The sequence below is a fragment of the Lithobates pipiens genome, unplaced genomic scaffold, assembly GCF_037356315.1.
Source record: "Lithobates pipiens isolate NorthernLeopardFrog02 unplaced genomic scaffold, aLitPip1_a1.2 Scaffold_13, whole genome shotgun sequence".
Lineage (NCBI taxonomy): Eukaryota > Metazoa > Chordata > Amphibia > Anura > Ranidae > Lithobates > Lithobates pipiens.
Window position 1 is genome coordinate 357285523 of NW_027507718.1, and position 26999 is coordinate 357312521.

At 42.3% G+C, this 26999-nt stretch overlaps 1 protein-coding gene across 4 annotated transcripts in view; it reads left to right on the top strand.

The window, feature by feature from the left end:
• Window positions 1-21320, top strand: part of NPY5R (neuropeptide Y receptor Y5) — a 126701-nt gene extending 105381 nt beyond the window's left edge. For 3 of the 4 annotated variants that reach the window (XM_077477149.1, XM_077477148.1, XM_077477150.1), the window contains exon 2: window positions 19206-21320. In XM_077477149.1, coding sequence (XP_077333275.1) covers window positions 19215-20582 — 1368 coding nt within the window. In that variant the 5' untranslated portion in view covers window positions 19206-19214 and the 3' untranslated portion in view covers window positions 20583-21320. Of the gene's footprint in view, window positions 1-19202 lie in introns of all 4 variants that reach the window. The other variant, XM_077477151.1, reaches the window with a different exon arrangement.
• Window positions 21321-26999: the final 5679 nt, after the last annotated feature.

Consider the following 26999-nt stretch of genomic DNA (forward strand, 5'->3'; position numbering starts at 1 on the left):
ATAACAAATTAGTTCTACATGATTCCAGATTCAGTATAATGAATATCGACACTCTACAGAAATAACGAATTATCCGAAAACGTGTTAACATAACATAACGAATATAACAGAACGAAATGATGTATTTTAAGAATGACAACGAACCGAAACTAAACAAAATATTCCATTGTGCACAAGTCTATTATTCATCAGTATTTTAAATAATTCTGCATGAAAATAATATTCAGGTGATACAAAAATGTGCAACCTTCAAACTCTCTTGAGTCTGTCAGATAGAATCCCTTGCCTGTCTTTACTGTCAGTGAGCCTTTTAATGGTCCTTTTATCTTTTACAAATGAAAATGAAAAGAAAGGAAGACAAAGCTATAAAAATCTCACACATGTTTACTCTTACTAGATTTTCAACATACTCTTGTGAATTGTGGTTTGAAAAGTCACAGGAGTCCAGATGTTTTCTGAACCCACTTCCCATGAATCCTTTAGCGTCATACTCTCATTTGTCTGCCAGTTTTATTTCTAGGCAAAGTATATTCAACAAATCACAGCAACAAGTAAATGAACTTAACTCAAATACTTACAAGCACTGGAAATGTGCTAAATTCGCACCTGCGAATAGGGCAGTCAGTACAGCTATTTATGTGAACTGGTTCTGTTGGGAACAATAGATTTTTTTCTTGACTATGCATATGGTCTGTGCTGGAAAATGCAGCATGACAAACATATCTAGTGCAACTGTGCCCTTAAAATAGTTGGACACCCTACTGAATAAATGTTTTTTTGCACTTCAGTGCTGCTGATTTCCACCATCCTCTTTGAGGTCACTTCCTGTGTACTTGCACTCATTTCTGTGGCCACATATTGTTGCTCAGGGCTGGCTTCATGATGGCAACAATAGTTGAACATGCCAGAGCAATGAGCTTCGACATATCTGCTTAAGCTGGCTATAGATGATGCAATTTTCTTTCCTGCAAACATGGGTTGCAGGAAAGAAAATCACTCAATCCCTCCCACAGAGCTATTGTGTTCTCCCAGAGAGAGAGAGAGGTAAAGTAAGAGAGAGAGAGAGAGAGAGAGGCGCAAGGAGCCATCCCTGCAGGGGGAACACATGGTATTGCTAGCGGCTATGGCTGCTGGCAATAATCCAAAGAAAAATCTAACAGGCTGGTTGTATCCAGGTGTATCAATCGATCAGCTTGGGTACAATCAGCCTGCCCATATGTAGTTCGAATCTCAGCCAGTTCCTGCTGAACTGGCTGGGGTTCAAACCATCTATGGCCGGCTTTGACACTGAGGAAGGGAGCGACTCACAGCGGGGTGTCTAGTGCGTCTCCATTCACCATTTCAAGTGGCTGAATTCGGACCTCAAATGAACCAGAAGATGCACAGGACTCCTGTGCAATTCGTACCAGAGCCGCTCCAGAGATGTGTGAACCGGCTCCATAGCGAACCAGTCACAATCTTCTGATATAAATTGGATGTGGGGGAAACCCACATGCAATTCACACTGATGTGAACCCAGCCTGATGCCCCATACACATGGTCGGACATTCCGACCACAAAATCCATCCGATTTTTTCCAAAGGATTTGGGCCAAAACTAGTCTTGCATAAACACGGTCGCACAAAGTTGTTGGAAAATCCGAACGAGGTGATGTGCGTAACGTACGATGGGACTACATAGAGGCCAGTAGCCAATAGCTTTCATCTCCAAATTTTTTCTGAGCATGCATGGCACTTTGGAATTCTCTACACACGATTGGAAAAAGTCAGGATTTCCATGTATTATTTTATTAGAAGCTGCAGCTTTAAAAAAGAATCAAAACTACTTCGTAAAGATTATATGAGATGTTAGTAATTTTGGTTTGCTTCTTCTTTAAAACTGGCAGACAAGGATGTGTTGTTAGATAGAACTGCACTTTTTGTCACAGTTATGTGCTTTGAATCTTTCTTTTGTGTGAGAGACTGATTAAGAATACATTAGACAAATATAGAAATACCTAGATTGAATTTCAAGGCTGTATTCGCTATACATATTAATACTTAGTTTCTTACCTATGTGTAAGTTTAAAGTGACTTTTTCCTTAAAGTGATTGTAAAGTCTCACTTTTTTTTTCTATAAAAATAACAGATCAGCCCGGATCCTCCTCTTCTCAGGTCCCTGGCTGGAGCTTCTGGCCCCTCCCTCCAGTTGAGTACCCACACAGCAAGCAGCTTGCTATAGGGGCACCCAGGCCGAGCTGTGTATTTATTCAGACACAGAACTGTGGCTTGGCCCCACCCTCTCTCCTGCTAACTGCCAATGGCGCCACTGCTGTGTCTCAGCCAATCAGGAGGGAGAGTCCTGGATGGCTGAGGCACTTGTGGACATCGCTGGATAGATATGGGGCTCAGGTAAGTATTGGGGGGCTGAGGGGAGCTGCTGCACACAGAAGGCTTTTTATCATAATGCATAGAATGCATTAAAATAAAAAAAAACCTTCTGCATTTACACCCACTTTAATCAGCCTTTCAAAAATGTTTTTTATTATTTTTATTTATTGTTTCATAGGTGTAACTGTGGAAAGTATGGTTTCCTCTATAACTGTAATAAAACAGAAATCTGTACCTTCTTTTGCTGCAGAGCAGTGGCGGCCCGTCCATTAGGGGAGCCAGGGGCACCGCCCCCTCTCTCACGCCACCCCCCTTATGCATAATGAATAGATTGAATCTATCCATTATGCATAAGGGGGGTGGCGTGAGAGAGGGGGCGGTGTCCGGCACCCCTAATGGATGGGCCGTCACTGCTCCATAGCAAAAGAAGGTCCAGATTCTAGATAGATTCTGCATAGCATGAATCTATCTATGGCCACCACGGCCACCCTCTATTCATGCGTCGGGCCCCTTTCGGGGAATGCCGCGCATGAATTACAGCGGTAGGAGATTTTTTTGAAGCACCTGATTAGAGCCAGAGGCTCTAGTATGCTTCAAAATAGGGTGGGCTTGGGTCGCAGAGCAGGCAACCTGGAGCCTATCCAGGTGTGTTACAACAGCGAATGAATATCGCTGTTAAAACACTGATCCTCAATCCAGCCAATCAGAACTGGGTATGAGACCCATTTTCTGATTGGCCGAAAAGAAAAGACTCACGATTGACTGCTGAGGAGGAGGGAGGAAATGGAAGCCGCCATGGTGGGAGCAGGAGAACGGGAGGACGCCGAGCAGGGAGAGGCCACCACCGCCATGGAGAGCAGGAGAACAGGAGACCGCTGAGCAGGGGGAGGCCGAAACTTCCATGGAGAGCAAGATAACGGGAGCCCGCTGAGCAGGGGGAAGCCACCGCCACCGTGGAGAGCAGGAGGTGCCATGAAAGGGGCAGATTTGCTCATTCCTTGATAGAATGAATCATGTAGCAGGAGTAGTAGTAATAAAAATCTGACAGAAACTTTAAACCTTTTAGCTATACCAAAATCTTGGAACTACTCCAGTTCTCAACTATACCGATACTAAAATAACTATACCCAAAACTGGAATAACATAAAAGCAATGCTTGAGAAAACATTATATGGACACAAGGTGGTGAGATAATGGTGCAGCTTTCAAGCCAAAACCCAAACAATAAAAGCAATTTAAATAATATATGGTAATTATTGCAAGAAATGTATTCCAGAGCCATTTACACAATAATAAACTAATTTAATTTCTATTTTTCATAGCAAATTCACAATGCCTGGGTAAATCCCATCTGGATTAAATGCAGATTTTCTAGGACTGTTAAGCTCTGATACATTCTTAATTTTAAGCAACTGATAGAGTCACCTGTCAATCAACTGATTCATTTCTTGACATGATATTCAACACAGACTCTTGTCTAATTCTGTTATCGCCTTACTTTATTGTTCAGAAATCAAGAAAGTGAAAGGAATTTAATTGAATTATTTTACCCTGAATATTTTCTCTAATAAAGTTGCAAGATAATCTGAAAGTATAATCACTGAAAAGACAAGGAAAAAAGTCTGTATGAATATTTGAAATGTGACAAGGTTAATGCTCTACAAACTGTAGATAATAGGATGTATAAAATAAAGGTGTTGAAAAGGTTTGTTAAAAAAAAAAAAATTTTTTATACCTCCTCTGTGCAAGGGTTTTGCAAAGAGTGGCCCTCATCCTCCTCTTCTGGGGTCCCTCAGTGGCGCTCCAGGCTCCTCCCCGCATCGAGTGCCCCTCTGTGAGCCGCATTCCAAGGGGACAACCGTGCGGTCATGCTCCAGAGCCCTGCTGCTACGTCCATGGACACAGACAGCAGGACTTGGCCCCGCCCCCTGGCTCCCCTGTAACTGGATTTGATTAACAGCAGCAGGAGCCAATGGACGTGCTGCTATCAATCTATCCAATTAATTATTTAAAGCAGGTGAGTCCTAAATAGCTAGAGTGATCTAGGTTATGGTTAGCTCCTTGTTGCTGATGTTCCTTACATAAGAGAGAGAAAAATGTGTCCCATATAATTGGCAGAAACAAACAAGAAGAGGTGGTCACAACCTGTATATGTAGGCCACTATAGGGATACCCTCTATTAAATTTCTATGTTCCCAGGCCTAAGAAGGTTGCCTGCTGCCCCCTACTTAGTGTATATGCCAGTATTCACCTATGGGTGTACTATATGTAGATAAGAACATCAGACTTGATACAGTATCACGTATAAGGCCAAAATCAATAGCTAACCCCCATTAGGAGCCGAATGTAGAAACAACTCAGGAAACAGTAATATAAAAGGATAATAAAATAAAAAAGATAAAAAATGTGTATCATAGTATATAATTGGATAGTGACACTTGTCAACAGCCAACCATATACAATATGGGGGGCCCTATCTTAATTAAGGACACTAGGCCAATTTCATAAGGATCTCCACCACAATGTCATGTGACACCACCTAAATAAGTTGTAAGATGTAAAATTTGTAAATCGAGGAAAGAAATAGTGTTTGGATCAATCACATAGGTCAACCTAACATTTCTCGCATTGTTATTTAGCGACAAGAGGAACTCAATGAGTTGCTCCTCTCCCCCCTCCACACCACCAAGATTTTGTTGATGTATCTCAGCCTGGCAAGTACCCCATTGAGATACATCGACGACTGGTAGACTGTCTCCAGCTCCCAGAGGCCCAGATGAAGACAGGCATATGAGAGTGCCCCCATGGCTGTTCCCCTAGTCTGTTGGTAGTAACCATCCAAAAATTGTAAATAGTTATTTACCAAAGCAAATTCCAGGAGCTCTAGAATAAATTCATTCTGAGCCCCAAATTTCAGTTGAGTCGTTTCTAGAAAAAAGGAAGCCGCCCTGAGGCCCCACACACGGGGTATCAATTTGTAGAGTGACTCCATGTCGATCCCAACAACTAGGGACCTGGGGGACCTCCAGATCCTGTAGTTTGATCAAGACAAGAGGGCAGTGAATTCACCAGGTTTTTAATGACTCCGTCTACATACTGTATTTGCCTATTTTTTCAAGTGGGCCCCTTATCGCCGAGACGATAGGCCTCCCTGATGGGTTGGTAAGCGATTTATGCAGTTTAGGAATCACATAAAAGGTGAGGTTGTTATATTCCCCCACCTTTAGATAGTCCTGTTCCTTTTTGGTCAGAAGATTAGCTTCATAGGCCAGGAGAAGTTTTTGATTCAGGCTGACAACTAGGGCAGGAAAGGGGTTTGATGTCAATCTTTTGTCGGTGGAAGTATCGCTCAGCTGCATGAAGATTTCTTTTTCATACATATCCGTAGACAACGTTGCGCCCCTTATCACTATTTTTGATTATCAAATCCCCTGCCTGCTCCAGTTCACGCATTGCCTTTCTTTCATCACTGGATAAGTTGTCAAAAACCACGCCACAACCCATCAAATCAATTTAGGTTGTCTTTAACCAGATCGAGGAAAATCTTCATCCAGTGATGTTTGTATATAGGGGGCATTTTGGTTAATTTTATAGAGGTTGCTAGGTTTTATAGTCCTATCCGGATAAGGTTCATCCTCATCTCCTTTCTGTTCATCCAGAAGGGCTAACAGGTTCTCTAAAGCTTGCCCTTCTTATTTATCTTCGGGAGTCACATAAATTGATCTGTGATCCTGTGTACTGTCCTTCTCATGGCCAGCATGCCAGATGCGTAAAATCACCTTACATAGGAAAAGGTTTATGTCCTTATAGACAGTAAATTCATCCATGGATACTGACGACGAGAAGGACAGCCCTTTACTCAGGAGACTGAATTCAGATAGGTTAATAACCTTCATATCTGTAGTGGAGGGTGCTATGGAGGCCGAGGTTTCACCACTAGCTAGTATTTGGTGCTGCGTGTCCTGATCTGTCTCTGAGTTTGGGGATTGTCCCCTTGGTAGAGCTCCCCCTCCCCTTCTTCCCCCTCTTCTCTCCTCTCTTACTCTTCCTCTGTCTTTTCCTTTTTGGTCTATTCTTACCCCCTCACCAAGATGGTTCCCTAAAGGGTCTAAGTGGATATCATTTATTTCTACCTCATGTGCAAAGACAACAGATTTAGTATAGTCTCCATTGTCACTTTCTGAAGAATGCTGTCTGTTCCTAGATTGAGTCGTTTGTTTGTTACGTCTACTCTGACTGCGGCCCCTTGGGATTGTGAGGTCAACGACCTCACCCTTTTCCCAGTTATCCAGATTATTTCTAAATTTTTGTTGCTTATTTATCCTTTATCCTGGACCTTCTCAATTTCTTTTTTGAGGATCTCGTTATGTTTATCAAAGTCAGGTTCTCCCTGAAGGTATTCTAGCAGTTTACTGCTCTGATCTAGCGCTAGTTTAAGCTCATCTAATTGAGCCTTTTCTTCGTCAACAATCAGATGGACAATTGAAAGTCCATGTTCTAGACATTTGGCCTTCCAGTTGTCCAAAAATCTCGGTGTGTAAATATTTTGCTGGCACTACCTTTTCACATAGCCCCCTTGGGATTACCCCAAATTTAATATGGGATTCCAGGAAAGAGATATCCCATTTTCGATTGAGATACTTTATAGTTAATTTTTATGTTGTTTGAATAGATGCTTGATCTGCTCATTATCCGCCCCCACTGGTTCCAGATCACTTGTAAAGGCTGCCTGTATCTCTCAATCTATATCATCCCCTATTTTGTAAGCCATGTTAACTGGAATGGCCCTCCAATATAGGCGAAGATTGCCACAGCCAAGGTGTCTAGCAGCTTCACAAATTCACTGTGAAGGTGCTGAGTTAACAAACATACATAGACAGTAGGAGCAGGATGGATGGAAATAGACCAAAGGCCCATGGTCCCCTAGAGGACCAGGCATATACAGAAAAAATGAAAACCAACTGCTCACTAAGTTATAGTCACTGTACCACAGGTAATCTGTGCAAATGTAGTTGCAGTGCACCAGGTATTGCTGACTGGTCAAGATGGTCAAAATGCTCTGCTCCAGTGTTTCTCAACTCCAGTCCTCAAGCACTGGGGTATTTGGTGTGTAGTAATTTGCTTTCATGTCACTCATACTAGAAAAGTCGTTCTCAAGCTTTTTTTTGGTATAATCTTTATTTTATATTTTTAAAATAACATGCTTTGAGAAAAGCAAAATACAACAAAGCAGAGAAAAAATAAAAAAGAGTAAATGCCCATGGAGCACATATGGGGACCAGAAAAGACAACGGGTTACAAGCCTATAGAAACCCCTGATACATTCAGATAGCTAGCCTCATATGACTTCATCAAGTTATACCTAAACCACAAGGGGGCTTGTGAGTACTTTGACCATTGCATCAAATTAGAATTACGTTCTCATATACTTAGGATACAACACCTCACGTGTTGCATCCGACATAACCCAAAGTGAAATGGTGGGAAAGGGGGATGAGAAACTAAGTACCATCATCCACTAATCTGCCTTCCCAGGGATGGCAGCAGATGGTGTCCGCGTCATATTAGACATATAATGTATCCAAGTGGCCCAGATAGCATAAAATTTATCATACCTGTCCTTGCACTTCACCATCTACTCCTCCGCCGCCATGATAGAGTTGAGGAAACAAACCCAGTCGGGTCACTTCGGGATGCCTGGCAGCATTTAAGAGGTGTGGGAGAATTGATTTGCGGTAAAGACTTCGAGGAATGGATGGCATGTGCAGTAAGAACTCCAATGGGGAATCTTGCAAATCAATCTAAAATCATTTTTATCTGAGCCCTGATATCCTGCCAGAAGGGCCGAAGCCTCAGGCATTCCCACCAAATGTGCAGGAAGGTGCCACAAAGCCCACAGCCCCTCCAACAGGCAGCAGAAGCTGTCAGATATATCCTAGCCAAAGTCGCTGTACCAGCGAGTCAGCAGCTTAAAGCTATTTTCCTGCATCTGAGTGTCCACTGAGCTCTTGTGAGTGAGACGATATAGATGACTCAATTGAGCCTCTGTTTCTCAAGCCTTTTACTCTGGAGGAACCCTTAAAAAGAAAATCGACCTCTCAGAGAACCCTCAAAATTATTTCCTGATCTACATCTCATGGTACCTTAGTGTTATCTAGAAGGATGCTAATTGCAGCATTTTATAGCTGCTTTCTAAAGATATGGGTTGCAAAACGGACAGTAAAAAAATTACTTAAAAATACAAAAACATATAATGTAAATGTATCTAAGCACTTGCTTACTGGGCACTTAAACCCCCCTCCTGTCCAGACCAATTTTCAACTTTCAGCGCTGATGCATTTTAACCACTTTCAGACCGGACCATTTTGCTGGTAAATGACCAGAGGTCTTTTTACACTTTGGCACTGCGCTGCTTTAACTGGTAATTGCGCGGTCATGCAATGTTGTACCCAAACAAAATTTGCGTCCTTTTCTTCCCACAAATAGAGCTTTCTTTTGATGGTATTTGATTGCCTCTGCGATTTTTATTTTTTGCGATATAAACGTAAAAAGACCGCAAATTTTGAAAAAAAATGATATTTTCTACTTTTTGTTATTAGAAAAATCCAATAAACTCAATTTTAGTCATACATTTAGGACAAAATGTATTCAGCCACATGTCTTTGGTAAAAAAAAAGTCAATAATTGTATATTTATTGGTTTGCGCAAAAGTTGTCACATCTACAAACTAAGGTACGTTTTCTGGAATTTACGCAGCTTTTAGTTTACGACTGCCTATCTCATTTCTTGAGGTGCTAAAATGACAGGGCAGTACAAAACCCCCCCAAATGACCCCATTTTGGAAAGTAGACCCCCTAAGGAAATTGATAAGAGGCATGTTGAGCCCATTGAATATTTTATTTTTTTGCCTCAAGCGATTGAATAATGACAAAAAAAAATTTTTTTTTTTTTTTTTACACAAAGTTGTCACTAAATGATATATTGCTCACACATGCTATGGGCGTATGTGAAATGACACCCCAAAATAAATTCTGCTGCTTCTCCTGAGTACGGGGATACCACATATGTGGGACTTTTTGGGAGCCTAGCCGCGTACAGGGCCCCGAAAACCAAGCACCGCCTTCAGGCTTTCTAAGGGCGTAAATTTTTGATTTCACGCCTCACTACCTATTACAGTTTTGAAGGCCATAAAATGCCAAGATGGCACAAAACCCCCACAAATGACCCCATTTTAGAAAGTAGACACCCCAAGCTATTTGCTGAGAGGCATGTTGAGTCCATGGAATATTTTATATTTTGCCACAAGTTGCGGGAAAATTACAAACTTTTTTTTTTTTTTTTTTTTTTTCACAAAGTTGTCACTAAATGATATATTGCTCATGCATGCCATGGGCATATGTGAAATGACACCCCAAAATAAATTCTGCTGCTTCTCCTGAGTACGGGGATACCACATATGTGGGACTTTTTGGGAGCCTAGCCGCGTACGGGGCCCCGAAAACCAAGCACCGCCTTCAGGCTTTCTAAGGGCGTAATTTTTTGAGTTCACTTCTCACTACCTATTACAGTTTTGAAGGCCATAAAATGCCAAGATGGCACAAAACCCCCACAAATGACCCCATTTTAGAAAGTAGACACCCCAAGCTATTTGCTGAGAGGCATGTTGAGTCCATGGAATATTTTATATTTTGCCACAAGTTGCGGGAAAATTACAAACTTTTTTTTTTTTTCACAAAGTTGTCACTAAATGATATATTGCTCACGCATGCCATGGGCATATGTGAAATGACACCCCAAAATAAATTCTGCTGCTTCTCCTGAGTACGGGGATACCACATATGTGGGACTTTTTGGGAGCCTAGCCGCGTACGGGGCCCCAAAAACCAAGCACCGCCTTCAGGCTTTCTAAGGGCGTTACAGTTTTGAAGGCCATAAAATGCCAAGATGGCACAAACCCCCCCCCCCAAATGACCCCATTTTAGAAAGTAGACACCCCTAAATTTAGGGGTACACTAGTGAGACTAGGTAATAAATGGCGGGTGCCCTGAAACTATAAAAAAATAACTAACCAACCAGCGTCACCTGTAACAGTTATATGGTGATCACTGGTGAAAGGGTTAACTAGGGGGCAATCAGGGGGCTTTATGCGGTAGTATATGGGGGTCCCTGGCGCTATAAAAAGCTGCGGCGAACCTAAATACCTACCTGCCTAACTAGCGTCACCTGTGACACTAATACAGCGATCAGAAAAACGATCGCTTATTAGGCTGGGTTCACACTGGAGCGATGCGGGAACGCCACGAATGCGCGGCGGGTTCCCGCATCGCATGCCTCCCGGCGGCAGTTCACACTGCCCTATGCGAACTGCTGGGAGTGTCAGTGAAATGTTAATGACACCCCCAGATCAGTTCGCATATCGCAGTGCGATCTGCAAACTTGGATCGCATGGTGTGAACACCCATGCGATCCGATTCTGCTGCGGACCAAAAAAAGGGTCCCGTGCGAGTTTGCGGCGGGTGCGGCGGGTGCGACACGAATTCAGCCATACTATCTGTATAGCTGAACTCGAATCGCACAGAGATCGGATGTGATTTGCACTGCAGTGCGGTGCGAATCACATCCGTTCTCATAAACCGCTGCAATGTGAACCCAGCCTTAGTGACACTGGCGACGGGGGGTGATCACGGGGTTAAACCTTTATTGGGGGGGTTAGGGGGGTACCTTAGAACTAAAGGGGGCTAACCCTAACTGCCCTAATAGTTATTAGTCACAAATGACACCTGCCGGGTGATCAGGGGGTTAAACCTTTATTAGGTAATAAATGGCGGGTGCCCTGAAACTATAAAAAAATAACTAACCAACCAGCGTCACCTGTAACAGTTATATGGTGATCACTGGTGAAAGGGTTAACTAGGGGGCAATCAGGGGGCTTTATGCGGTAGTATATGGGGGTCCCTAGCGCTATAAAAAGCTGCGGCGAACCTAAATACCTACCTGCCTAACTAGCGTCACCTGTGACACTAATACGGCGATCAGAAAAATGATCGCTTATTAGGCTGGGTTCACACTGGAGCGATGCGGAAACGCCGCGAATCCGCGGCGGGTTCCCGCATCGCATGCCTCCCGGCGGCAGTTCACACTGCCCTATGCGAACTGCTGGGAGTGTCAGTGAAATGTTACTGACACCCCCAGATCAGTTCGCATATCGCAGTGCGATCTGCAAACTCGGATCGCATGGTGTGAACACCCATGCGATCCGATTCTGCTGCGGGCCAAAAAAAGGGTCCCGTGCGAATTTGCGGCGGGTGCGGCGGGTGTGGCGGGTGCGGCGGGTGCGGCGAATGGCTGAACTCGAATCGCACAGAGATCGGATGTGATTTGCACTGCAGTGCGGTGCGAATCACATTCGTTCTCATAAACCGCTGCAATGTGAACCCAGCCTTAGTGACACTGGCGACGGGGGGTGATCACGGGGTTAAACCTTTATTGGGGGGGTTAGGGGGGTACATTAGAACTAAAGGGGGCTAACCCTAACTGCCCTAACAGTTATTACAGTCACAAATGACACCAATGCAAAAAAAAAAAAAAAAAAAAAAAAAATGACATTGGTGTCACTGTGACTGGGGGGCAGGGGTAATTGGGGGGGTGATCGGGGGGTAAAGGGGGGGTGTGAGTGTGCCTGGCATGTTCTACTGTGTGTGGGATGTGTTGGTGCAACTCACTGATCCGCTCTCCTCCGTGTCGGAACGAAAAATACCGACACGGAGGAGAGAATACATCACTTCCTCTCCTGTGTTTACATTACAGGAGAGGAAGTGATGTCACCGGGGATTTCCATTCGTCGGGAGCGATCGCGAGGGGGTGGCCATGAATGAATGGCCGTCCCCTCGTCCGGGATCGCTCCCGAACGAAAACCGACCGCCGCAGGCACCGGGCGGGGGCCCGATCGGGCCCCCGACCCGCGGGAGGCAAATCACGTACATCTACGTGCTTATGCCTGCCCGTGCCATTCTGATGACGTACATCGGCGTTAGGCGGTCGGCAAGTGGTTAAATGACAATTGCGTGGTCATGCTACACTGTACCCAAAAGATATTTTTATCATTTTTTTTTCCCACGAATAGAGCTTTCTTTTGTTATTTGATCACCTCTGTGGTTTTTATTTTTTGTTAAAAAAATAAAAAAGACAGAATTAAAAAAAAATATTTTTTTATATTTTGTAATAAATTTTTGCAAACAGGTAATTTTTCTCCTTCATTGATGTACGCTGATGAGGCAGCACTGATGAGCACCAATAGGTGGCAGTGATGGGACTGATGGGTGGCAATAATGGGCAGTGAACGGTTACACTGATAGGCAGCACTGCTAGGTGGTACTGATTGGCACCACTGGTGGGCATTGATAGGTGGCACTTGTGAGCATTGATAGGTTTCACTCATGGGCATTGATAGGTGGCACTGGTGGGCACTGTGGGCACTGGCAGGTGGCACTGGCAGGGGGTACTGGTGGGTGCAGATAAGGCATAATTGGTTCCGAAGAGGAAGAGGCAATCTCCCTTACAGATAAGCAAGTGATCGGCTTTTTTTTCAGCGTGAGGAGAAAAAAAAACGATTACCGAGCTTTTGTTTACATCATGTGATCAGCTGTCACCAGCCGACAGCTGATCACGTGGTAAGGGGCGGGGACCGGCCCAGGGGCCGGGACCAGCTCAGTGACTCGATGATCACAGCGTACAGTGAGCGTGCAAAGGGGAGGCCATCATATGACGGCCTCCCAGAAATTCAGGTCTGCGCTGTGGCCATCATTCGGCTATAGCGTGGACGGCATCTGGTTAAATAAATGCAACTTAGGAACATAAAATTAAATATTAGAGGAATTATAACACATTCATTTTGACAGTTTCCATTTAAAAAAATCTACAGCCTTAAGTACAAAGCAATAAATACAGAATGTTGCAATTTCTGTCTCTCTCTTTAGCTTGCTTTGAAGAAGAACATAAACCAGACTGTGGTTTGACAAACAATTTCATGTTTTGCTCTGTACTTTCTTTTTCTCCAGGCATTTACAGAGTATTAACACAGTACATTTTACAAACCATGGTTTGCTGTGCTTATTTCTCCACAGCAAGATGCAGCGAGAAAAAAGCCTTTGGACATTTACAGGTATCATACTATCATCTCATAAATTTAGATCAATAAGACTGAGACCTTCTGCACTAACTACCAGAAAAGGTTTGTTTTTATGTGAGATTGAATTTATACCCAAAATGCTGAATGCTTAAAAACCAGACTATGTGCAGAACAAAATTTTTTTTTCTTATTAAGTTAGTGTAGGTTTGTTGTGCTGATTATCATTTATACTTTGATGTTTAGGTCTAGATCATGGGTTTGTATTGAGGCAGCACGGTTCAAATTTTGCTTGATCTTGTGCTGTGCTACCAATACAGTTTTTGCAGCAACCAAGTAAAAATGCCACTGTTAAAATCTTTTATGTGAACTATGCACCAAAAAACTACTGTACCTGTGCAGGATTTCACTACAAAGCCTTAATCAGCAGTCTACCACAGGCTCCAAACTGTTCCTTTAATTAATAAACCCCTTCATTCCTGTCCCAACAATCTTTCCTTTGAAGAGTGTTCAAGTGCTCAGATATTGCAATGTTCTGCCTATTGTCAAGACTGAATTCTGCTGCAGAAATCTTCACCTTTGTTCGCAAGCTTTCGGGCCAACTTTATACCATTAAAACGTGCTCAGGTACCACATTCGTATGCACCATATTATCCCATCTGAAAATATGGCTACAAACATACAAGTAAGCTAATATTATTATTAGATAGGTAAGAAAAATTTTAGAGGGTTGAGGGTAATTGACTCATCTGTTTGAGTTCAATTGACCAAGGTGAGCCTCAACTTGGAGGTCAAGGAATGGAGCCTGAAAGTGAAATTGGAGTGTTGACACAAGAACAATGACAGCTTAGTATCTCTGTCCAATTCTGTTATATTTTCCATAACTATGGAATAGATGGACCAATCTGAACAGTGCATTCAATTTGCATGAAATCAGACAGGCCCTTGCACCACATAATTGATGGTAGATCTACAGGATATTGTACAATCAGATTGTACCATGCACGGCCACTTTAAAGAAAAAGTAGTAAAGTGGGTGGATAGAAAAAAGAAGTAGTATAGTAATGAGGGAGGTGTGGTCCAGAAGGGCAAAACACACCCTATTCTGTGTTGCAATAAGGCAGTGCATGATGTGATATAAAGTTTCCTGGATGGTCACATGATCCCACCAAAAGTGATGCACTCAGAAATGTTTAACAAAGAGATGCAGATTGAAAGCTGCCATGGGCTAGGTAAATGAGAGATAAGCACATTGGGATGGATTGGGCTGAAAAGACATTAGAAAGACATTAGAAAACACTTCCATTTAGTATGAAAAGTGAAGTTCTGCCTGAAAAAGGGAACTTAGCCTTTAAAATATTGCACCAGTTTCAGCACAGATGGGTGATGATAAGCCTGGACTGATGGGCACTGATGAGCCCGCACCAAATGGGTGCTGATGAGCCTGCTGTCACAAAACGGACAACATGTATTTAACCAGACCTACAAATAAATTACTATATAGCATGGTATTGGAATAAATTGTAAACAAGTTTACATTTTTCAGGGTTCAATAATGTAAAGGGCTTAAACCAACCATATGAAAGGGAATATAACCACTTAGAAGTGGGACTTCATGCTCGGTGCTTGGGACACTGCAGAAATGTGGCATAGGTCCACGTATGCTTATGTGGATAGAGGCTCTGTACTCTAAATACACATCCCAAATTTAGGTAAATGGAAAATTATCAGGGCCCTTTAGGCCCTATAAGGAATGGTACACGTCAGGGCAGCCCACTCTCCCCTTTACTTTTTGTGTTTTCTTTGGAACCCTTTTTAAATTTTATAAGAGCTAACTATGAAATTAAAGGTATAGAAGCTGCGGGACAAGAATATAAGATATCCGTTTTCGCAGATGATATTATGTTCTATATAACATATCCCTCACAGACACTCCCAAAGATTATGGGAGAATTGAGTAGTTATGGGACTGTCTCGAACTTAAGGATTAATTTGGATAAAACTGAGATATTAAACATCTCTGTCTCCCCAACTGAAGGTAGGACCCTCAGAGCTCTTTTCCCCTGTGTGGAAAAGAAAGGGATTAAAATATCTGGGAACCTGGCAGTATCAACAACAGACTTATATCAAGATAATTATGTTCCCTTATTGAATAGAATTAAACAAGGTTTGAAAGTGTACCCTGCACATAGATTATAATGATTTGGTAGGATAAAATGTGATTAATATGATGATTCTTCCGAAAGCTTTGTATATCTTTCAAAGCCTCACGATTAATATCCCTGGAGCATACTTTAAAATTCTTAGAATGATTCTGCTGAAATTTGTATGGCATAACAGAGGCAATCATATTGACTACAAAATTATTAGAGAAAGGGGGGTGTTCCGCCCAGATTTTGGAAGCAGCAGTATTACAGCAGCAACAGCAGCAGCAGTATTGCAACAGCAGCAGCAGTATTACGAAGGATCTTTGACTGGGTCCATGGCTCACCATATAAAAAGTGGGTGTCCTTAGAGGAAAGTGTAAGTAAAGCTGCTCTGGGCCAGATTTGGATCCCAAAGAAATATAGAGGTCTCTCGGGAGAAACAACACCAATTATTATAGAAACATTTAGAGTATGGGATAAACAACTTAAAAGTATATCATGGCAGCATAACCGTCCTCTGACCCCCCTGACAGGCAATTACTTTTTTCTGCCAGGGAAAGATAATAAACAATATTTAAAATGGACCCCATCGGAACCAGTTGAGGCTTGTGTTCACTAATGGAGCTGCGAGAGAGGTATTGTACGACTGCATGGGATGTGTGGAGATATAGACAGCTCCAACATTTTGTGGAATCTGAGAGATTGGTTGATCAAGGGGGAATAAACAGACAGGAGATTTTGAATATTTATAGGCTGTTGATATCTCTTTTGGATGACAGCTCCGTGTGTTCATTTGGAAGTTGGGAAATGGAATTGAATCAGGCACTACCTGAAGCAATGAAAAATAAAGTCTTAGATTATGTCCACTCTACTGCAATGGACATACGGACAATTTTTTAATGTGCCATTAAAAATACATAAAATGAACCCTCACATCTCTCCCTATGTTGGAGGGAATGCGGGGAGGTAGGGACTCATGCCCATATATGGTGGCAGTGCCATCGGATTCAATCATATTGGGTGGAAATATTAGATTTAATTAAAAAAATCTGTGGAAATGAGATTGGGTTGGATCTATGACAATGTTTGTTCCATGCGATTGATTCCACAAGGAAAAAATCATTTACTTACAAAATGACTCAGAATTAAGATTTGGCAGTATTTGGAAAGGATGGTTGGAATTTAAACAATCTCCGGTATAGATGAGATATATGGGAAGTGAAGGTGCTTTTTAGATGTTCTGTACCTGGCCCCTTCCCCCTCCTTTGTTTTTTCTTTTTTTTTTCTCTCTCTCTTCCCTTCTCTCTCTACCCATCATGAAAGGTGCACAGTATTAGGGGTATATAGTGGTGGTTGAGAGATAAAACTCTCTTCACCTCATAAATAAATAAGGAAAGGGTTTGGATGGATTACAGATTCACTTATGTATATATATGTACAAGATATTTGCCAAAAGCATGTCATGAATGTGGAAGGAGTCGGGAGTGTTTTTATTGAATTAATAATTTGATCTGAGTAAAATAGTGAGGAATGGGGGATAAAGTGGAGTGTGTGTGTGTATATGTATATGTATATATATATATATATATATATATATATATATATATATATATATATATATATATAAATCTATATATATATCTATATATATATATATATATAAATACATTTAAAGGAGAGGGGAAGGGGGAGGTGGTGGGTGAGGATCAAGAGGAAAGGGGGAGGGGAGATATTATTATTTTTTTTTTCTATATTAACATTTTTTTTATTGGGGTTTGGAGGAGGGATCGGGAGCTAAGGGTGCAGTATCTCTATTTCTTTGCTTAAAAATGTATTATGAATTTTTAGAAACATGGCAATTTAAGAGATGATGTTAAAATATAGATCCATTTTCTTTGTTTCTGTTTTGTACTTGTATACGTGTATGTATTTTTTCGGAATGTTTTGTATTTATGTATTTGGAATGACATGGAAGATTTTGTATGTATTATAAAATGTAATAAAAACAATTGAAATGCATAAAGCATCAGGCTAAAATCATAATAAAAGTGTGCCAAAAAAAAAAAAGTTCTCTCCTCACTAAAAATGACTGCGTACTACAGCATGGTTGCCAGCATAAATCTGTATTGTTCACATCAGAGAAAGTTAGGAAACATTTTCCAACCCAGCTTGTAACAATGAACCACCTAATGGGATCATCATGGCCCATGCAGATTAATAATTCATTTAAACTAATTATTGAGCATAAATAGTAATCCTACAAATTAAGGATGCGGGAACATTTCTCAATGACTGATGTCCAGTCATGCCTCTAAAAACACAATTGACTTATGTTTTAGAACCCTTGGTCATTCCACACATCTTGGGGGTGGGGAGACTTAACTTAAACTGGAGCATTCCAAATCTGGTGCAGCCCTGTATAGAAACCGATCAGCTTTCAGGTTTCATTGTCAAAGCTTAATTGAACAAGCTGAAATTAGAAGCTGATTGGCTACCATGAACAGCTGCACCAGGTTTGGAGTGCTCCAGTATTAGTGAATCTCCCCTTGATGTCCATTACAGCATGGCTCAGAGCTTTATGTGCATCTCAAAGAGTGTAGTCTGTTCACTCCTGACCTAGGTACCCCCCACACATTTAACCACGCCATTTACTGTACTTATTCATAAAGTGTTAACAGTAATCAAATAGGCAATCTTTATTTTAAAGAGTTCCACCCAAAAAATGTAACTTCCACTTTAAGTGCTGGTGACCCCCTGAAATGCCACATTTAGCATGTCATTTTTTTTTGGTGGGGAAGCAGGTATCCTGTTTTTACAGGCACCCAGCTCCCATTTTCTCCCCTGGCATCAGAAGGAAGATCACTTCTCCCTCCCTGCAAGATTGCCCAGCCATTCACAGCGCGCAGCACGGCTCGTGCATGTGCATTGTGTGCCCGGCTGGGAAGCCACAGCTGGGTGCCCACAGTTAGATTGCGAGAACTGCAAAGAGGAGGGGGAGAGGAGCGGGGCTTCGTGCGCCCACATCATTGGATTGTGGGACAGGTGAGTGTCTGATTATTAAAAGTCAGCAGCCACACTTTTTGTAGCTGCTGACCTTTAAATGGGTGGAACTCCTCTTTATGGTTCTGTGCTGGCTCTGTTCTTCCTGTACAAACCTATCCAGGGTTAATTTACAGTGAGCAGTCAAGTTCACCATCTTTTACAAAGTCATAAATCAAAGTCATTAATGATCCAGTTCTTATGAATAATGTTGAGTCTTTTCAACCTTCCTTTCTTTTATTTGCCATAGCATAATAGTTTTCTTGTCATTATTTAAACAAATTATTTTTCCATTTCAAAAAATATCACAAAACACAATGCTTTCCTGTTTATTGAATGGATAAATGCCAGTGAAGCCGTAAAATGAATATAGTGTATTTGTGTGTACACGAGTGTGTATTTTTGTATCTTAAGCAAAACGTATACTGTTATTTTGGCACCAGCAGATAATCAATACTGTAGCTTTTAGAATGTTACTACTTTTACACGGATTTACTAATTGCTTTTCTTTGTATCTCAAAGCAGAGCTGTGAAATGGATTTTAACGTGAAAGACTTTAATAACAGAACAGGCACAAAAGAAGAAAACAGCACATTGGATATAACAACCACCAATTTTCCTGCATGGGAGGATTATAACAGTAGCGTGGACGACATACGATACTTTCTAATTGGGCTGTACACCTTTGTAAGCCTGCTTGGATTTATGGGGAATCTCCTTATTCTCTTGGCTATTTTCAGAAAGCGCAAACAAAAGACAATAATCAACTACCTCATTGGAAACCTGGCCTTTTCAGATATTCTTGTTGTACTCTTTTGTTCTCCCTTTACATTGACATGCGTCTTACTCGACCAATGGATCTTCGGTGAAGTTATGTGTCATGTTGTGCCTTTTCTTCAATGTGTTTCTGTTCTCATTTCCACACTAATGCTCATGTCTATTGCCCTGGTGAGATACCATATGATTAAAAACCCACTATCTACCAATTTAACTGCCAACCATGGGTACTTTTTGATCGCTACTGTCTGGACTCTAGGCTTCACCATATGTTCTCCTTTGCCAGTTTTTCATAAAATCATAAATTTGAGGGAAGCGTTCAACTTAGAGCCCATGATGAATAGTTACCTATGCATTGAGTCATGGCCCTCTGATTCATACCGAATTGCTTTCACCATATCATTATTACTGGTACAGTACATATTGCCATTGTCCTGTTTAACCATAAGTCATACAAGTGTTTGCAGAAGCATAAGTTCAAGGTTACCAAACAGAGATGTTAAGGTTGAAGAAAATGAGATGATTAATCTGACCCTTCAGCATCCTAAAACAAACAGGTCTGTTGTGGAAATCTGTAGTAGTCGGAGGTGGAGCTACTCCTGTGTACGCAAACACAGAAAGCGCTACAGCAAAAAATCAGCCAGTGTTGTCCCAGCAATTCTGAGAAGACACCAAGAGAGTAATACTGGGGATATCCCAGAAACATCAACCACAGAAAGGAGTCATACTTTGCCCTCTAGTCTTCACACTTTACCTTCCAGTGTTTATTTACCTGGAGTACCCATTTGTTTTGAAATGAAGCCAGAAGAGAACTCTGAACTAAGCAACATGAATTCTGTCTCAAAATCCATAACCCGCATAAAAAAAAGGTCTAGGCGTGTTTTCTGCAGGCTGACAGTATTGATCTTGGCTTTTGCTGTCAGTTGGATGCCACTTCACCTTTTTCACCTTGTAACTGATTTTAATGCCAACCTAATTTCCAATCGACATTTCAAATTAGTTTATTGCATCTGTCACTTGCTTGGTATGGTCTCCTGTTGTCTAAATCCCATACTCTATGGATTTTTAAATGATGGTATAAAGGCAGATTTGATGTCTCTCATCCAGTGTTTCCATATATCATAGGCTGGAATCCAGCTGTTATTTTATTTCCTGTAAAACAAAGATGCAAAAAAGTATCTACAGTTGAGTCAGACACAACAAGTTGAACTGAAGTGAAACTTAGCCATGCGCTAGTATAAATATCTACTACTTACCCACACTCAACTAATGTTATCATAGCATAAAATGTATATTTGCAGACGAGTTTACAGTATGGCATATGATCTCCATGAGGTCATTTTCTATTCTTTTTACTAGTGTAAAAATGACATTCGGTATGTACAATACTTGTTTTTGTTCCTCTTCCATTTTATTTACTCTGTAACTATGTATGGTTTCATTTAAATGATGTTTTCTATGAATTACATTTATTAATGTAATTAACTATAAAATGATGCATCATATCTAAGTGAATGTTTATTTAATAGGTTTTAAGACATTGCACAGGAAACTCATTTACGTCAGTGTTTATTGATTAATATAAATCTGTTTGCAGAAAAGAGATATTAGCTTTGAATTTGCAACCTAATTCTAAATATTTTTTTCTATTCTTGTTTTTCTTAAAACATAATAATATTGTGCAAGTGTTATGTCAAACAGTGCATTGCTTGCAGATTCATTAGAATGTCTGGCATAATAGTTGTCCTTTAATGATTTTCATTTTTTACATTTTTGCATACTACATATGCAGAGCTTTGCCATTCTGACAAAATTTACTTTGTGGTTTTAGTGTTACTTAATATGAATAAAATTCTGTCCTTATGTTTTGTGTGTTGCATGCTGTCATTATTTCACATTAAAGCGGAGCTCCACCCTAAAGTGGAGCTTCCGCTCATTGGAATACCCCCCCTCCGGCGCCACAATTGGCACCTTTCAGGGGGGAGGGGGGTGCAGGTACCTGTACAATACAGGTATCTGCTCCCACTTCCGGCATAGGTATCTGCAGAATCTACGGATATTTACGCCCCTTTCCGCAGGTCCCCCGCTGTCTGCTGGGAAACACATGGATCCCAGAGACAGCGGGGACCATCCTTATTGCGCAGCGCGACTCGCGCATGCGCAGTAGGGAACCGGGAAATGAAGCCTCAAGGCTCCACTTCCTGATTCCCATACCCAAGATGGTGGCGGCAGCACCCGAGAGACGATCAAGAGATCAGCTTCGGGTGCCGACATCCGCTGGGCGGGTAAGTGTCCTTATTTTAAAAGTCAGCAGCTGCAGTATTTGTAGCTGCTAGCTTTAAAAAAAAAAAAAACGGTGGAACTCCCACTTTAAGGAAATCAAACAAAATTCAAACTAAAACAACCCATGCTTTTACTTTTATCCATATACAGTAAATGTTTCATCTAGTCCTAATTACAGTATGTGTTATGTGTAGGATTTGTTTATTTTTTTAAAAACATTTTTATAATCTTTATTTATGAAAGACATGGTATTACATCACAATATATAGAGAAGGAAAAAAACATTTGCCAAAAGGAAGTGGCAACAAGTAATACACCAATCATTCCTTTTTTGTTTTTTCACATGTAAAGAATATAAGAACATGAATTGTAAACAGTCACAGTTTTACTTGATGCAGCTTAAGTTATCGAAAAAGCATTTATCAGATGACGGGTCAGTGGGATAGTCTCAACCTGTTGATCGGGCTAGACAGTCTCAGCCCGTTATACATTCCAGTGTTAGACATATCTGTCCCTCTAAGAGGGTTCTTGAGCGTATTAAACTTGGCCAGTTTCTTGTGTAGTACCAAAATTATGGCGCATCGCATGAGATTAAAGGGATGGGCCAGGTAGGCACACATGGGGGGAGTGGGGTGGACTTGCGCCTCCAGCGACACCACCCTCGCCCAGGCCCTCCCAAGTCCTGGTGCCTGTGCCATGATGGTACAGAGGTGCCCTTTCCCCTTTCAGATCAGGGTGACCCATGGCATCAGACCTCCAGTTATTGTTAGGCCAACCTACTCGTCTATTTCTCGCCCGTCACCTGGCATCTAACATACTGGCCACCTGTAGATAGATAGCCATAACCCGTTAAAACACAGAATATTAGAAAGTGGTAAAAGGAGAAAAAGAAAGGAAAAGAAAGATGGTTTAGAGCATACTTGCAGCCTCATGTCCGACTCCGCCTCTGCTCCGAGCCCCGTCAACCTCTCCACACATGCTAGAGAACCAAAAGGGAGAGGAAAAACCATCCCGTCTCTCTTCCCAATATTAAGTAAATTATGTATTGGTGTGTTGGAGCCCCTCAGCTCCTGGCTCCCGTCTGTGGGCCTTAAGGGTGTCCCTTCAGGGATGGCTCCATCAGTTCCAGGAGGGCTACATCTAAACTGGAAGGTATATGGCCAGGTCTGAGACCCACACGGTCCACGGCTGCCAGGTTGCAGGGAAACGGTCACAGGCCACACTGCAGGTGGCGATCCAATCCTCCTGTAGGATTTGTTTATAACAATTTACCCCTCACTCCCATATACCATGTGAAATTTTAAAACTGAGCTATGGTGGACAACTTGCCTTAGTTAGGAGAAAGACAGCTTTTTTATGTTTCAAACTGGTAATCAGGATTAGCTGCTGTTTAGTCACAGATCATGGTAAAAAATTATTCGTTTAAGAGTGTGGTCTTAAAGGAGAAGTCCAGCCTGGACTTGTTTGGCTGGGCTTCTCCTAAGGGTTACAGGCGTGCAATTCATTTTGCACTACTGTGACCCATTTTCAGCAGAGAGCGATCTGAAATCCACTCTCTGCTGACGTCACCAAGATCAGTCCAGGCACCATGTCATCCCAACTTCAGAAGTCTGGATCCGCCCAGTGCCTGGACTGATGGCAGTCTCAGCCTCCCAGTGAGCCGCTGAGAAGGCTGTTCCGCAGCCATCCACAGCTCAATGCTCCAGTGAGCACGGAGGAGCAGAACAGGAGAGCTGCTGATTGACAGTGAGCAGATCTCCTATCAGGTAGTCAAGAGAATCGAGCCATTGGCAGTGTTCGATGGCTCAATTCTCAGTGCAGAGATGCAGGACAGATGCAGCATTGGAGCAAACCTATATCTGCCTGTGTTTGATAGGGATGGGCTGGATGTTCGAGTCCAACGTACGTTCAACTAGAACTTTGGCTGTTTGTTTGTAGAACTAACAAACGGTGCGCTCACAGCAAGTTTGCCTGCTCCAGAGCACCCCATAATGCACTGCAGGATCGCAGTGCATTGATGGCTGCTGATTGGCCAAAACATGCACATGACCTGTATGCTTTGGCCAATCACAATGCGATGTGCTGTGAAAGACATAATTGGCCAAAGGCAAGTCCACACCCCACACTATATAAGGCTGTTGCTTACATGGCGGCTGTATATAGTGAATAAATGGAGATTAGGCAGTCCGTGTAGTGTATATATAATACAGTTCAGAGTATATAGTGCAGTCCGTACAGTATATATAATACAGTTCAGTGTTTATAGTGTAGTCCATGTAGTATATATAATACAGTTCAAACTATATAGTGCTGCATAGTATATACAATACAGTTCAGAGTATATAGTGCAGTCCGTATAGTATATATAATACAGTTCCTACACTAAAAAAGGACCCACGGTCCCTGCCTGCAAAAGGCAGTTGCTAAGACCTGGCGGAGCCAGTATCAGGTCTAACCATGCTGTGCTAGCCATGCCTGGGAGCTCAAGCAAGTAGAGTGCTGGAGGAGCTGAGGAGTAGAGGCCTGCAGTAAAAGTTGTGAAGGAGGAAAAGAGATCTGTATATACCAGAGTGTATATAAATTGTTCTTTTTCAATTCTTTTTCCAAAAGTTGCCCCAATTGATTGTTCTAAAATTCACTGGGCATCCCATACTTTCTATACCCTACTTCCCAACAGTCCCAGATTGTGCAGGACATTCCCGCATCTTCGCCTTTGTCCCATGGTGCCACTGTGTAGGAGGTATGTCCCGCATCATTGTTTGCAGCCTCCGTTAGTTGTGTGCTCACAGTTGAGCGCTTTCACTTTAAAATACAGAAGCCCAGCTTCTGTGTTAGAAAGTGAAAGTAAAACCTCTCCCATGGCTCCTATAGCAGCCTGCCTGCTCTGCACAAGGGACAAGGGCTGGCAGCGTGTTCAAGGACAGGAGAGCAAGAGAAGTGCAGAGGAGAGGAGTTGTGTGGGGGGAGTATAGAGGTTACTGCTGATGAGGTGTGTAGTATTAATATGTGGATGGATGGACTCTGTACCTAGCATACTCTGCAGGCAGCTCATCCAAGAACCCTGCACCCTGTATATAGCTCACCCCAGAACCCTGCACCCTGTATATAGCTCCCTTCAGAAGCCTGCCCCCTGTATATAGCTCACCTCAGACAGCTGTACCCTATATGTGGCTCACCCCAGGACCCTGCACCCTGTATATAGTTCATCTCAGAATCATGCACTCTGTATGTAACTCACCCCAGAACCCTGCACCTAGTATATAGCTCATCTCAGAACCTTGCACCCTGTATATGGCTCACCCCAGAACCCGGAACCCTGTATATAGCTCATCTCAGAACCCGGAACCCTGTATATAGCTAATTTCAGCACCCTGCACCCTGTCTATAGCTCATCTCAGAACCCTGCACCCTGTAAATAGCTCATCTCAGAACCCTGAACCCTGTACATAACTCACCCCAGAACCCTTTTATATAGCACATATCAGAACCTTGCACCTTGTATATAGCTCATCTCAGATCCCTGCACTCCGTATACTTAGCTCATCCCAGAACCCTTCACCCTGTCTATAGCTCATCTCAGTATCAGAAACCATGAAATCAGGCCGAGACAGAAGTACAGTTAAATCACACTTATTTAATAATAAAAGTAAAAAGAACAAACATAGTCAACACATAGCCAAAGTTCAGTAACCGAAATGGATAGTCAGCCAAACCAGAAGTCAGGGATCAATATAATGGAACAGCAAGCAGGATCTGGAGCCAGAAGGGATGTCAGCAAAGCAAGTCTTGAACAGGATCGCAGGAGATAGTTTCTATGATATGACCAAGGCTGGGGCAGAGCTCCTCTGGACTGGATAGTTTAAGTAAGCAGGACTAACAAGCAGGATATCATCAACAGCTGAGCAACAGTGGAAAGATAGCAGCTGGCAATTAGCCCACAGCTGAGCGGCCAGCTCAGAGAAGGAAGGGCTGAGCCCAGCCCTGACACTCAGAACCCTGCACTCTGTACATAGCTCATCCCAGAACCCTGCATCCTGTACATAGCTCATCCCAGAATCCTGCACTCTGTGCGTAATACACTCCAAAACCCTGCACCCTTTTATCTTTTTTTTTTAAATGAATGTATTCATGTGACTCATGCTTGTGGAACAGTAATAAAAGCATATTTTAAAGGTACAAGGAAGCCCAAATGTTGTTTAATGACACCGCTTAAGCTCCTCTCACTGTCAAAACTTCCTTCCTTCCTCAAGTGTCCCTCATTCTGAAGTTCAAAAGTTGGGAGGTATGCTATACCCCATCCAAGTTCAATCCCCTCAATAAAACAAAAAACAAAACAAAGCTAATGGACTGTTCATTGCCTTGGAGTGACTGAGGACTTGAATTCTGGGCTGGGCAGGGTGACAGGTGGGCCACAACACTTTGCAGCCCTTAGGGGGTACCGCTACATAATGTATATAATACAGTTCAGAGTATATAGTGCAGTCCATGTAGTATATATAATACAGTTCAGAGTATATAGTTCAGTCTGTATAGTATATAAAATACAGTTCAGAGTATATAGTGCAGTCCATGTAGTATATATAAATACGTGTCTGTGTACGGGCTCTGCTTTGCTCAGTGAGGGATCACTCCATCGATCCCCGCAGGTCTGTCTCTGCACACTGTCTGAGCCCCCCTGACATCTGTCGCTCCATAGAGATCCGTCTATAAAACTGACAGGTACACCCACGTGAAAGAGGTCTTAGCCCTTGTACACACAGTCGGAGAATCCGTCGGAATGTGTCCTATCGGACCGTGTTGTCGGATAATCCCCCTGTGTGTGGTATGCATCGGACTGATTCCATCTGAATATCCGTCAGACCCAATTTTCCAACATGTTGGAAATATTTCCCGACCAACTGGTTCGATCGGACATACTCCGATCATGTGTAGAGATTTTGATCGAACCAAGTGCCACGCATGCTCAGATCAAATTCCTACATCAAAGCTTTTGGCTACTAGCCTGAACGTAGTCCCATCATATGATCGGATTTTTCGACAACTTAGTCCGACCGTGTGTATGCAACAGTTTCGGACAAGATCCGACGGACAAAATCCGACGGATTTGGTTGTCGAAATCTCCGACCGTGTGTACAGGGGCTTAGAGTATATAGTGAAGTCCGTGTAGTATATATAATACAGTTCAGAGTATATAGTGCAGTCAGTGTAGTGTATATAATACAGTGGAGAGTATGTAGTGCCATCAGTGTAGTATATATA